Consider the following 14,395-nt stretch of genomic DNA (forward strand, 5'->3'; position numbering starts at 1 on the left):
GTTCGCTACACAACGCAGTATTTTAAATTCAGGCATGGAACTTTTATGCTTGAGGTGTGAAGAAGCACGTGGCCCTGTTGTAATGAGAAGATGGTGTGTTTGATATGAAACCTGGTTTTGGAGCCATTATTCAGAGAAGTAAGTTAAACCTTCCTAACATATAGGTACTGCTGCTATAGATGACACGGAATCTGAATTATTTTGTTGAGCTTTCCTTAAAAGGACATTTCACTGTTGTTGCCAAATATAGCAATGAAGCGTAAAGCATTTCCAGACAGACACGGATCAGATTTAAACTACTACACTGGCTTTGTTTCCTTAAGTTATTTTGTTGGTTCATCACTACTTCTCGTTGTTTTACTGCATTTAACTAAACCAAGTCCACGTTGCTCAGAACAGGCTTTATTTTTAATATCACAGGAGCTCTTGAGCTGCTGTTGTGCTAAACTTGGTCTTTTACTTCCTGGTTGTTACGTGGGAGATGTTCTCAGTTCCGCTCGGTAAGAACAAGCTGCAGAGAGCCTGTAGTTCCCAGTCAGGTTAGAGGTGCGGGTCCATGCGCTCAGCAGTCCCAGGTAAGGCCAGAATCACTTCTGAAACAGTAACCGGTACTTGCACTGAGCAGCAGAACACTTCGACTCTAGAAGTATTTTAGGGTAAAGAAAAAAAAAAAGCTTAAGTGGCTCAAAATAGTTTGTTTCCATGGGCTGAGGGCTGAGCACCAGGCTGGCTCCGAGAGCAGCGCCCTCTGACAGACTGCACGTTGATGTCATCCAGTCCCACACTGCAAACTTTCTCCAGCTCCTGGAATTGGCTATGCCAAAAACTGTGTGTTTTGCTGCTTTCAGTATTTCCTTTTTAAATTCTGTGTAAATAGAAATGGGGATTCGAAAGGAGGGGTGGGGGTGTGTGTGGAAAAAGCTCTGTGAGGTGTCTGTGCGTGCTGTTTGCTGGCGGGAGGGGCAGGCTGCTGCCTGGGGGTACAGGGTGCTGGGGATGGGAACCCACGCCTTCCTCTGCCCCAGGAGGGGTCTGTCCCTCAGAAGAAGTCGGGGTTGGGTAGTGGCATAATGCCCTGGTGTTTTAAAGAATATTCCTTTTGAATGCAGGATCTTTTCAACAAAATAGTGTTGTCATCAGTTTGGTACTACGTGCTTATAATTACTATGTAATTATAAAAAATGTGCATAAAATTCTGACTAATTATGTTGCAGAAAAAGGTTATTTGTGCTATGATGGCATCTTAAAGAGTTTTTCAAAACAAAAAGAAGCATTGATTTAACGGGGTGTTGTTCTCAGGACAAAGTGCCTGGGGAGAGAACATTGTGTAGTGAAAAGTGCTCGGATACAGCCACGTGGTTTTGGTTTTGGTTTCCTTTATCTGTTTTGTTTTTTTAAGAATGCAGACGGTTGCATACTTGGACTGCTTTAATTCATAAGTGCTTATGTATGTCCTCAATCTGGTAATCTCCCCTTAATGGATCAATTTAATTTTGCCAAATGCGAGGGGGGGGGGAAAAAAAGTAAACATCACATTTATAATGTTTTTATACATTAAATATGTACAAAATTGGAAGTGCCCTGATATCAAACACTCAATGTCGAGATTATATTTAGTATAAAAAGCCCCAACACCCCATCACTGACGCATCGCTGTAAGCTCCAGTGTACCTCCTCCCAGTCCCCCGCGTTACCAGCAGAGGCAATAAAGCTGCAGTGAACTTGCCGTGAGCGGTCTCCTCATGCGTTGTTTCGGTGTATTATTTGTAAGACACTGCGAGACTGTTTTAACCACAACCCGGTGTGCTACCTGGCCCTTGTGTCAAACGCATGGGAGGGCAGGTGAGTCTTTTTGGTGGGGGGGAATCTCTCTGACTGATGCAGGGCTTGCCCAGTGCTTGTGCTGAATGTTTACAGGTGCAGAGTGGAGCTGATGGTACGCAGCCACGCGGTGAGCTTACCGAGCAGGGGAGGACACCACACAGTGCATGTCTTCAGGTAAGGTGGGTTAAAGACTACAGTACCATTAATGACATTTTTTTTTAACTTATGAATTGCTTCAGTATTGTTTTACCACCACCTCCTTTGCAGAGAACTCCCGATTTAAGAAAAATATAATTTTTTAAGAATATATTTAATAAACTTTTGTCATTCACATGATTTAAATAACAGTGCCCAATGTCTCTGTAGAGTTCTCCTGCGTGTGGTAACAGTGCCTGTGTTTAAGTCCAGCTGTGGTACCAGTCCCCTGAACTCTCACTGAGCCCTGGAAAGTAGCTGATGGAATTGTAATCTTAGCCCTGAGAAAGAGCCCTTGACTTTGTAGCACTGGAGAAGCAGCAGGTGGCAGCTGCTCAGGGCTGGGCTGTGCACTTGGAACAGCCACTGGCAGTGGCACTGTCAGTGTGAAGGGTGGACAGGTAAATGGGTCCTTGTAAATGAGTGGTTCTGGATGTCCTGCCAGATATTTTTTCCTCAAATACCCCACACTGTAGTTATTTCAGCTCTCGTGTTAGTTAATAAAACAAGCTGCTACTTCCTGTAAAACATTCAAGTTACACTGTTTCCCTTTTAAACTTCTTACTGGGTTACGAAGTGTCCAGCCTTTCATTTCACAGGAGTGGTGGCAGAATACTGAACAAGGGCAGGCTGAGGAATGGGATCTGCAAGGTGACAGCAAGGTAAGGTCTGTCTGTGTGCCTGTCTGTCCAGCTGTCCATCCTTCTGTCCACCTGTGCCTGCTTTCTGCGGTGCAGCCAGCTGTCTGTGTGGCCCTGCAGCACTGTGCCTGCCTCCTCTGTGGCTGAAGGTGGGGACAGGAGTGGCAGCAGCCTCACTGCTCTCAGGCCTCTTTTCCTCTGACCCGTAATTAAAACAATGACTCAAATGTAAGCGAAAGTTTTATTTAATAAATATAATTAATTTCCATAAACCATTTCTAAAGCAACTTGTACTGCCCGAGCTGCACGATGCACAAGCACACGGACGCACTGCAGCGTCAGAAGGAACATGAGGCAGCCACAGTGTCACAGGTCCAAAATTCTTTGTACTAATTATTGCTACAGTTCCCAGTTGCCAGTGCTCCTTCATTGCCTAGAATTAAGGATCAATCTTTGTTCAGAACAAAGTTAAGTTTTTTTTTCCTTCCAAAAAAAAAAGAGAGAGAACTTGCTGCCACTCCCAGGAGGAAGGAGTGCGCACAGCTCACATGTGGCAGTAACTGCACATAAGAACTGAACTCTACAATAGCAGCATAACAGGAAATTTAAAAAGCATCTCCTCCTTGCTGTAGTTCTGACCTCCTCCTTTGTATCTGGAAGTGAACCTCATTATGATCCATACCATCCACAGAGGAACGTAGTCATATCTGTATATATATTTTTAAACTCATTGTCACAATGCAGAAGAGATGAGAATGAGATCTCTGCTGCTCTTCCCTTCAGGAGTGCTGAGGAAACACACTGAGGTGAAGTGCAGGGCTGCACTGAGGGAACGCACACTGCTGTAATCACAATGTTTTTCATCTGTTCCCACTTCACATTACATAGAGACCTTGTGCCCACGGCCCATTCGGTTTTATTCATGTCATGCATTTATACAGAACAGACACAACAACGCAGTCGTATCTACAGTGACAGTTCTATACACTTATGGTGAAGCAACGAGGTAACATGGCAACACCCAGAGCCAGGGCATGGGGCTGCGATGAGAACATTCCTCTAAACGAGCGCTGCGGAAGCATGGGCAGCACACAGCTACTGCCAGCACTATGAGCAGCAGCACGAGCTAGGGGAAGCAGAAGCCTCACAAATACGGCTGCCAATGCATGGCTAAGCTGCTCGAGGGCAAGAGTTAGGTGATACAGCCATGAGCATCCCATCTTTCCTCCTGTTTTTAAATTGAGTCATTCAATTTGAAAGCGGAAACCAAGGAAGTCATAGCACTGGAAGCAAACAGAAGCAAAGAACATACAAACCAGCCACCAGTAACGAGTCACAGAAATAAAGAAACAGCCTGCAACCAAAGTCAAAGTAGCAGGGGATAATTTAGAAACAAGAAGAAAAGGCTAAAATTAGTCCATGTTTCACGATGACTGGTTCACCCAGCTCCAGGAATGCATCTCCATTTAAAAAAAGAAGTGGTGCATAACAGAGCAGCAGCAGGTGCAGTGCTGGTGGTTCAGAGCTATTAATTTTCTAGAGCAAAAGAACAAGGGCATCTTAAATGGTTCAGAAACACATTATGATGATTATGCACTTTTGGACACTGAATTGCACCAGTATCAGTAATAAGTAAGTATGGAAGTGTCAGCTAAAACTATTAAAAATAATATAAACCACTGATTCAAGAGCTTTGAGACACTTCTAACATGAGAAAAATGAGACATTCCCTCACCCCCCCCCCCCCCCCCCCATTATAGAAGTTTCAGTCGTTAAAAAAAAAGAATGCTTGACAATATTACTAAAGGTTCCCAGTAAGAAGTTATAGTTGCCTCATATGCATTCTGAATTGTATAATCTTCAGTACTAGAAAACAAGATCATTCTGACATCCTCAGCATCCCTTCCTTTGCTTTTTTTTTTTTTTTTTTTTTTTAATATTCCCACCCCCATAACCTAAAAAAAAAAAACAGAATATTTTAAGCACAATATAAATTGTAGTTTGTGAAACAGATCAGGACATATTCCCACTGCCTCTTTTCTACTGCACCTTCAAAAAGCCTAAGAAGTTTGCTAACTTGCTTTATATCAGACTGTCTGGCTCCCTGCCATCTGTTACTGGTTTCGAGGCTAAGACAGAGTTCTGTCACATCTTCTTAGGACAAATTCTTCCCCACCTTTAAATCAGAGATGAGTTCTGTTGTTAAACAACAGAATAAGCTGTACTTTGTGCAGTCGTCTTTGAGAAGACTCCTGCACTATGCTCAGTGCACACAGAATGTTTCAAACACTTCGTCCATGAAACACACGGAATCTTTATTTCAGAAAAGTAATCCTAAATGGTCTGACATATAGCTACAAAAAAATCATGGTGCTAAGGATTTTCAGACCAAAAATCTGTTCCTGTGCAACCCCGTTCTACACTCACTGAGCAACAAACTACGGAATCAGATTGTACTGCAAATAGAAAAATATACCTGGGCAGACAGATGGATTCTTAAGTTCTTCCTGAACTGTTTAAATGCGTGTTTCTTCGGTAACCTTACAAACACTGGGAAAGGGGAAAGTAGGGGAAAAGGGACAAGAGGAAATGGAAGGTTTTAAAGAGACATACATATAATGAATGTAAATTATTCTTCAAATACAGGACCGTGCATCTTTGCGCATCCAGTCAACATATTTGTGTGGTAGAAGCCAAAATACATTTCTGTACAGAATGTGACCCAATCTAAATGCTTGGAGTGGGGTTCTTTATCCAACCCTCTGACTTCTTATTCCTTAACAGAGTTAACACAGTGGTGTTCCAGCCAGACACACAGCTGAGCCAGTGAGGCCTAACACAGTGAGTGACATGGGACAAACACATACTGCTGAGAAGTGAAACACAGTGGCTTAGAGACAAAGATATGGCTAAACAGCAGATATCTGTTTTTAAAGTATTTAAAAACATTTCTTAGACAGTGATGGCAGTTAGAAGCCTCTGTTCCAGAATGAGAAACTGTTGAGAACAGTAACTTACTTGGGGGACAGCACTCGAGCAGGCAGTGGGAATGCAGCTAATGCTGACATTGTACAAATCTCAGGGTTAACGGCATCTTCAGGTACGAAGTTCTTACAGGAGCTATTTGCAGTGTGATTTAGTTTCTTCCACTGAGAATTTTAATGCACTGCTTTTTACCTTCTGCTGGTCTGCAGGAAGATTCTTTCAATAGTGGTGGCACTTCAAACTGACTTCAAACTGGATTCCCAAACACGTGTCCAAAAGCAGCAGCATCTTTCCTGGCCCGCACCTGAGGACTACCTAAAGACAAAGCTCTAACGTGGCCCTGGGGGCAGCACCTCCATTTTACCTCTCACATCTCAAGAAGATTACCCTTAATAGCTCTGGCCAACATGGCAGAACGAAGAGGGAAATGTTGCTACCCTGCCCCAAACATGAAGACATTTATCTAAACTGAGGAGAGGGAAAAAAAAAATAAAGAAGTACCTGCAAGATGTTCTGTTCAAAGCTGCATCGGTGCAATCTGTTTTTATTGGCATACTTAGGTATCAAAACACTGCCACCAATGTCTCAGACCCTTCTGGTATATGAAGATAATTAAGCATTAACCATATCTTCAACATACAACATGACCAAATATAAATACATGAAAAAGAATAAAACATGCAAAGAATTCACCAATGTCAAAAGGATTACTCATCCAAAAATTTATGCTGGTGAGTGAGACAGCTGCACAAGCCACAGTTTCTTTCCCCTTTCTCCACGTCAGGTGTGTGAATGGTTAACAAAGCACAGTGTTAGAGAAGATGAGGGGCTCCGAAGCTCACTTCAAGAAAAGTGTCCTGTTAAAATCCTCGTGACTCCAGATGACCAGCAGCAGTGTTTTTCACAGTGAGGACTAATAAACTGCCACTCCCACACCAGCATAAACATTTGAATTATCTCTAAAAAATTACTTACTGCTTAAACAACACAGAAACCGTCCATGGAAATAGTAAGACTGATCTGCAAACTGCTAAGATAGCAGCTGTAAGGGACAGCTCAAACTGGGTGTGTGTGGAGTAGACAGCAATCTAATTTTATTACGTTCTATTTACGTTTCATTGTGCAAATATGGTAACAAAGGAGATGGAGTGGTGAGAGGTAAAAGCATTTCTTACAAAAAAAAAAAAAAAGATTATTTTGCAATCTGTGGATCTCATTAGAAAAAATATTGGATGCAAATACAGCCTGGGTGACTGTTCTGCTTGGCTACGAGACAACCAGTCTGCCGTAAGTCACACTAGTCCTGTCTAGGGCAGGGACACAGCACTGAACTCGCTACGGAACCTGCTATAGGTACGTGAGCACCACTTGGCTTCCACAAGGTATTTACAATTGTCCCTGTTAACAAGTGGGCGAGTCCATTGTGGAGAGAGTCAAGATGCTTCTGTCGTTGGCATAGAAGGGGTCCGATGAACTCCATGATCTAAAGTAACAATAAAAGAGAAGTTTGGCTGACTGGGAACTTACGAGCTAGAGGAGAGGAAAAAAGTCTATGAAAGCAAAGATAAAAATGTTCTGAGATTAGGCTCACGTAACCCTTTAAAAGACTTATCTATTAGTTTCATGTAAACACCTGCAACTCTTTTTAACCTTTGAAAGTATACTGCAATTAGTAAATCCAACTAAGTAATTAACAGCTTCACAACTAGAATTTTAGTACTGTGCCTCAAGCAAAAAAGAAGAGACGGTGCACACATACGTTGAAGCACTGAGAACACTGCAGTTCAGTGCCTAAGGACATCCAAGCGCAGCCCTGTGGTATGCACTACCAGCCACAGTATGCCACTTTCCTGGTGCTCTGATGTTAAATGCTGCCTGAAGTTGAGGTGGGCAAAACCTTACCTACAGCCATGAGGTTATTTCAACTCTTGCTGTTAAATTTAAGTTAAAATTTAAGGCATTGTAAAGCTAACTGACACATGACTTTGGGTTCAGATGTGTTCAGATGGACAGATTCTGCTTCTACTACTGCAGAGCAACCACAGTTCTCAGCTGAACAGCATTATAGGACTGTATGTGAAAAGCTGAAAAATGAACAATTGGGAAGCAGGAAATCCAAAAATAACAAACTCATCCTCCAAAAATTTGCCTGTCAGAAATCTGCTGTTTCTTCAGAACTTTTACATGCAGTGCTTTGACACAAATACCACTCATGGGAGAGCCAACAACTCACAATGAATGTACTGCACGAGAATGTAATGTGATCCAGAACTCCTAATATTTTAGTGACTGACAAACCAACAGACATTTTAATGGGACAGGCAGACACAAATGCATTTTGTCACACCATGGCACACGTCTTATATTCTAACTGCTGAATGAAACTATAGAGAATACTTGAATACATTTCACAAGCAGTAACTACAATATTCCTGTAGCCCTCTACTCCAAGCATTTGTACAACTTTGATTCATCAAAGTTTCTACGAAAATTTGATACTATATTTGATTTCATGTTATCATACTTGACAGATTATCACAAGCATTGAATAGAACGCAACCTATCTACATGAGCACCATTCTGAACACTGCTCTTCATCCCACAGCACGCTCACAGCCACGTGCAGCTGCCTCCTGGCTGAACAGGAGCTGCTTTGTGAAGCTCAAGGACACAGAGACCGCCCTGACTGGGGCTGCATGGTCCTCTGGAAACATCAGCTCCGCAGTGCGGTGGAAGTGGCTCAGCACTAAGTTTTACCAACAGTTGTGGATTGCCAGACAGCTTTGCTAAGTGCACCTTCAGCACTTCTCAACATATAACTGCTCAATATGATGAGAGCAGAACCAAACAAGGGCCTTTATTTACTGTAAGGCAATTGTAAGGCAAGAACGTAAACAGCCTTGGCTTTTAGTAACACCTTGACTGTCACACTAGCTTCTGTGTAACGATGTAATACAGACAGAACTGACGTCACTGAAGAAAGCAAGAGAGACTAAAATTTTTATGTGTTCTTTCTAGTTCTGCGCAGAAAATTAAGCAAAACTAGAAAGTAGTTCAGGGTAATTTCAACCAGAGGCAGAAGCAAAAGGCATGGAGCTTCAGGCATCAGTGCAGCACCAGGATGGTCTGTGCGAGCAGTAAACGTTCTAAAATCATTGGGCTAACTGGAACTTCATTTGAAAGTGACAAGGTAAGCAGACAAGAAACCTGAGAAAGAGCTAACTTCAAAAACTGACTGATATTCTGTCAAATATGATTTATATTCAATAAACAGTTTTAGCAAGTTCCACACTGAGGGGAAGAAAACTGTAAAGATGTAAATGTACTGCAGAGAATAAAACAATACCTCAGTACCTACCTTGTAAAGCTACACAAGTTCTTTAAAAAGAAATGTTAACCAAAAAAATTGTGATTACGTAACAATGCATTTTAAAAAGCAGCATGGGAAGTTCCTCATTTGGAAAGCACAGCTTTACAGAGAAATGGAAAAAGGAAAAACAAACCCAAACAAAACAAGAGCTTAGAGCAACTACGGATGAAATGCTGATTTTCAGATCAATTAAATGCTCATCTTGTAGATTAAAAATTCTATTAAATTGTTTATTTTATACACCATGCTCACCTTCTATACAGTAAGTTTAATTAAAGTGTACTTAATTTGTAACAGTTCATTTTCCATATGGAATGAAACATATTGCATAATCATTCCCTATATGCACTGAATAGATTTCATGAGCGAGTCAGATGAGAGAAAGCAACTGAGACCACAGACACCATGCTCAACACAAGAGTTCAGAACAGGGATGCACTGCTAACAAGTCAGTACCAAAACCAGAGCTGACACAGCGATTTCATACTGAATGAAGGATATCGTATCTTTAACTAAAAGTGACAAAGTTGCTCAAACACAACAGAAGTTTCCTTGAGGACGCGTGAAGCGCAGCTCTTTCAGCTTTACCTTTTGACCAATGAAGGACCATGGTATCATTCAGGCATTGAGAGATTATGATGTACAAGAGACTTATTATTTCTACCCCCAAATATTTCCAGATTTATTAGACAGCCCTGTCTATTTTGAAGTGGGGAGATGGCACATAAGCAGGTTTACTGAGATCTGTTTTCCCCACAGTTCTGAGGAACAATACTGCTATTGGAGACAGCAAAAGTATCTGATTACTCTAAAATGCTTTTATCCCACTGAGGTTTGTTTCACACGTGGCTTGTGAAGGAAAAGATTAGTTTAGCACAGACTTTGGAATGGCACATATGACTTTGACAATATACCTTCCAGAACAGAAAAAAACAAAACTTTAAAATTCTCAGAACCTGACGGCTCCGTTCCACCCATCACCGATTTTAGAAATAGAATATAAAAGTTATACTACAAAAATATTTCATCTCCGTATCAATCAATGGCTGAAAGATTTAAAGACTCTCCTTATAGCAATAAAGTTGTACTTAAGGAGGGGGTGTGAGCCTTTTGTTTGTCTTCAGGAGTAATGCAAGCTCCAAGGCAAATATTTGGAGGTTGTACATCAAGAACCATGGGGAAAAGTCTTTTGACTTTACAAACAACTCCTGATTCGTGAAGGTGAAAAATAAAAAATAAAAAATCACAAAACAGGAGAACAAAAGCAGCAGCGAGGCTTGATTATCTAAGGAGAAGAACGTACAAAAATCAAGAGAAATTAAGACAGATACAACTCAAGGACTTGTACTACGTCAAACTAAACAGTTTAACAGAAATATTTGAGAATTGTTTTTCCCCCTCCCGATCCCAAAAGAAAACTCTCAAAAAGAAGCGAGAAACTTATCTTAGAGGATGAATAAAGTACAATAAAACATTGCATTTCCTACTTAAAGAAAACCTGCAGCTGGTTTGCTATGCATCTATAGCTGCAGGCTCATCAGGTTCCAGTTTATAGGAGAATCGTCTGCAGCAAAGGCTATTGAGAGAAATTCCACACCTGTTGACCCGGGTTGGGCTACATCTTCCCATTAGTCGTTCCAGCATTCTTCTAACAGATGTGCATGCTGTTTCCCCATCTGAGAAGCAGCACATGGAGTCCATGCAGTTGATACCTGAACCTGTCTCAGTAAGCTAGAAAGAGAAAAAAGAAAAAAAATTTAAAAACCCAACAGTATTTATAGATTCTATCTATAAAGACGTTACCAGATATCACTTAGGAAAGGCAGGTTTTCATTAAGTTAAGAGTGCTGAATATTTTTCAGTCTTACACAAGTACTACAGCAATGTTCACCATTTCCCCCCCTCAGTGCCTTCATACATTAACTTTTGATATTCCCAAGGTTTAAACTCAGTCTTGCTGAGCATATGGAAACTCTGTTGAACCATTTTTGCTTAAAGGTTAGCAGTTATCTGTATTAGAGCTGTCACGAATCTCTGGAGTTTGAACTGTCCAGCTTTGATTAACCTCAGTAGAGGCACAACTTATATAAGCTTCAGGACTACTGACTACTCCCTTTTAAACATCTGTCATGAGAAAGCTTCAGATCAAAGCTGCAAAATAAAGTGCAGCAATGTGATCAGAAGTATTAACTGTTCCTCAAGCAGTGCAGCATGCAACTTCCCATAATAAGGCAGGTCCTAGCAGTACCATAGGTACCCTCGTGGCTTGGGAGGAAAAGCAAGTTCCTGATTTTGTGAATACTGTGAAAATACAAGTAAGACTGATGTTAAAAAGGCTTAGTCATGCTCGTGCTAGTATGAGGAACGGTCACCATCTGCACAATGGGCTATTTTTTATTCTTAGTGTATGAGAGAAAGACTCAAAATGGAAGAAATTACAGAGGCAGAGGAGTTCACATTAAATGCTCTCTATTAGTGCACTCTACTGTCCTTGAGCACCAGAACTAAAATTCAACCAAAATTCAGCACTGCTGGGTAGGGAATATCCAAAAGTGACTTCATCTTTCTTTCAAAACAAAGCAAAGAAGCAGTGTGTGGAGATTCTGATTTAATTAAAAGCTCTCCATGAGAGCATCCTGTCAAACAAACACCAACCATGCAGGCTGAACTTCAGCATCGTTCTCACCTTGCTCTCACAAACCTGTGAATGAGGAGAGCCAGGGAGAAGGCCTTAACCTATGGCAGAGCACAGCTCACTTTTCAGAACATTCCCCAACTTTTCACTGTGTGACAAAACATCACTGGCTGTTACGTCTGACTTGGGAAACCAAAGCCCCAATTTCTTTCACACCACCTGCACTTGTTTAAAGTACTGGAGGAAAGCAAAGCACCTCAGTTTGATCTCAGAATGGCTTGCTAGGAGCGCACACCTTCCTTCCTAACCCTGCACAAAACAGACAACTGGATGGATCAGTGTTTCACAACTGAACAGTTCCTATTCTAGAAAGAAGATGCCAAAAGAAACAGAAGACTTTCGGAAATCCAAGAGGAATAAAAACAACTTCTAGAACAAAGAGGGAGGGGCACACAAGCAGAAATGGGGCCACCATGCATTATTTCCTACACTTACCCCTTTCTCAGCTCCGTTCTACACTCCCCACGATCCTTCCAGGACCCTTCCTGTCACACCATGCACCATCACACTTCAAGGAAGGTCTGCAGTTACGTCACCTTACAGAAAGCAACACGCCTACCTGTGCAACCTGGGCTAGGGAGCTGCTCTGGAAGGAAGGCTGGACTCAATGATCTCTAGAGGTCCCTTCCAACCCCTACAGTTCTGCGATTCTGTGAAGTACTACAAAAGGAAACCTTTGATTCAGTTGCCATAGGTGAGAGGCCATAGAAAAAGAAGTGCAGTCAGTACTCCCACTCATTCTGGAGGTCTTCTGGACATAATGTTAACATGTACTAAGGCAGTGAACTTCTGTAAATACCTGAGAGACAGGAGCAGAAGCATTGCCACTGACAGTTTTTTTTGTTAAAACAAAAATAAAATGCAGGGCTCGAGTCCCTAAATTCCCTTATTTGATGACCACTGCATCTATTCACAACTGTACTGTCACAGAAGATACCATGATTAGAACAGCATAACTCACAGCATTGCAGTGAAAGCAAATACAACCTTCACAGCAATTTCATGCTGTGCTCTCTGAGTGTCCAACAATAAATTACACGGAGCAGAAGGAATTCCAGGTAGAAGCTAAGAAAGCAAGCTTCTTGCTGCACACATACAGTGATCATCACTTCATGTACACTGCAATGCGGAACAAATTCTCAACATTCCTTCCCTTAAGGTTTCAGAAGTCCTGACAGAGAGCAGTTCCAGATGTCATTAAAAGAGGGGCACAAAATGGAACCAAGACTCACACGAACCAGTTCTCAAGAAGAGAGCCTTCAGTTCTGGACTTTAGAGGAATGCTCACGCCTCTTCAGTAGAGCCTCCTTTGCTCTCCTCAAGTTTTGAGCACTGGGCTATGAACGGCCTGGTCTATGGGAGGTGCCCCTGCTATACCAGTAGGGGTGGAAAGAGAGGATCTTAAAGGTCCCCTCCAACCCAAACCATTCTATGATTCTAAGTTAGGTACCAACTAACAGCTAGGATCGTGCTTGAACTATCATTTGTGGAACAGCTGATATTATCCTTTAAAACCAAACAACAAACAAATGTGGCTTTACACAGCCTTCACACACTCCTGTTCTATCAAATCCACACTGAAGTGTAAAGTAATGCTGGGCAAGCGTTAAGGACACAAAATACATTCTGTGTGTAGACGTGTATGAGTGCCTGGTGAACGTGGATTTTTGTATTTATGCCCGCTGTATGGAAGGAAGATATATCATGGTAAAGAGTCTCTTTCCTCGCTTTCCTCTCTGTAGGACCTGGCATGGTAATGCAGCAAAGCATAATAAATCTCCAAAGACCTGAAATGCACCCAGAGGAAATAAAAGGCAGGAGAGTCAAAGCTTACCAAATTAACACGTGAAAAAATACCTGACGTTTTTCGTATTTGGGCTGGAAATAAAGCCTTTTCATAAGTTAAGTTTTGGGATCACAGTAACATAATACTTGATGTGATAATGGACTGTTTCATGTAATAAATCAAAAAGTTGAAATGCTGAAGTAAAGAAAGATTTCATTTGAAAAAGAAAATCAAACCCACATTTTGTGATGTAAATTTTCTTGTAGATAGCAAAAATATGGGTATTTTGGAGATGGCTCCATGACTGTCCATAGAATGATAGATAAAAATAAATATACACACACAGTAGGGTAGAGTGGGAGTACTACCTAGTGAACGTAAGAACTGTCCTGCAGGCTAGATGGATCTAGCAGTTGCCTATCGTCCTCCCCTCTGTGCTTGCTTTCAGCAAAGTCACATGCTGAGCTGACTGAACCCTTATCTTCTTCCATCTAGAAGGACAGAAAAGCAACAAATCTTATCAAGAGTCACGCTTGCATCACTTTACAACAGTTACCATTTTTATACAGGAACTTTCATTTCACAGATCTGTTCTGGAGAACAGGGCACATTTACACAGAACTGGTTTTGAGTTAAACTGGTAACTCAAACACTTTACTGGTGCACAAGTATGAGAAAAGGTTGGTATTTATGGGCAGCACAGGCTACAGAAAGGGAATCGCAATGAACCTGAAATCTATTTCACGTTTTCAGATTTCCGTTTCAGAATAAGGTTTAGTTGTTCTCCCTTTCCAACAGAAAGGATCATTTCAGTTTGCTCATCTTATTACAGGGTGTTCTGCATGCCACATGACAGACATGTCAACTGAACACTTACTTCATCACGCTGAAATACGCTC

The 14,395-nt window shown here is 41.6% G+C and overlaps 1 protein-coding gene across 3 annotated transcripts in view; it reads right to left on the reverse strand.

The window, feature by feature from the left end:
- Nucleotides 1–6,783: 6,783 nt before the first annotated feature.
- Nucleotides 6,784–14,395, reverse strand: part of ATP11B (ATPase phospholipid transporting 11B (putative)) — a 52,043-nt gene continuing 44,431 nt past the window's right edge. The window contains exons 29-30 of one of the 3 annotated variants that reach the window (XM_065748350.1): nucleotides 10,613–10,746; nucleotides 6,784–7,128 (exon numbers count right to left, since the gene is read on the reverse strand). In XM_065748350.1, the coding sequence (XP_065604422.1) occupies nucleotides 7,047–7,128; nucleotides 10,613–10,746 (216 nt within the window). In that variant the 3' untranslated portion in view covers nucleotides 6,784–7,046. Of the gene's footprint in view, nucleotides 7,129–9,527; nucleotides 10,747–14,395 lie in introns of those variants that run through there. The other 2 variants (XM_065748351.1, XM_065748349.1) reach the window with 2 other exon arrangements.

Source organism: Cyrtonyx montezumae, unplaced genomic scaffold (genome assembly GCF_038088225.1).
Source record: "Cyrtonyx montezumae isolate F1298 unplaced genomic scaffold, pur_monq_1.0 scaffold_5, whole genome shotgun sequence".
Classification (NCBI taxonomy): Eukaryota; Metazoa; Chordata; class Aves; order Galliformes; family Odontophoridae; genus Cyrtonyx; species Cyrtonyx montezumae.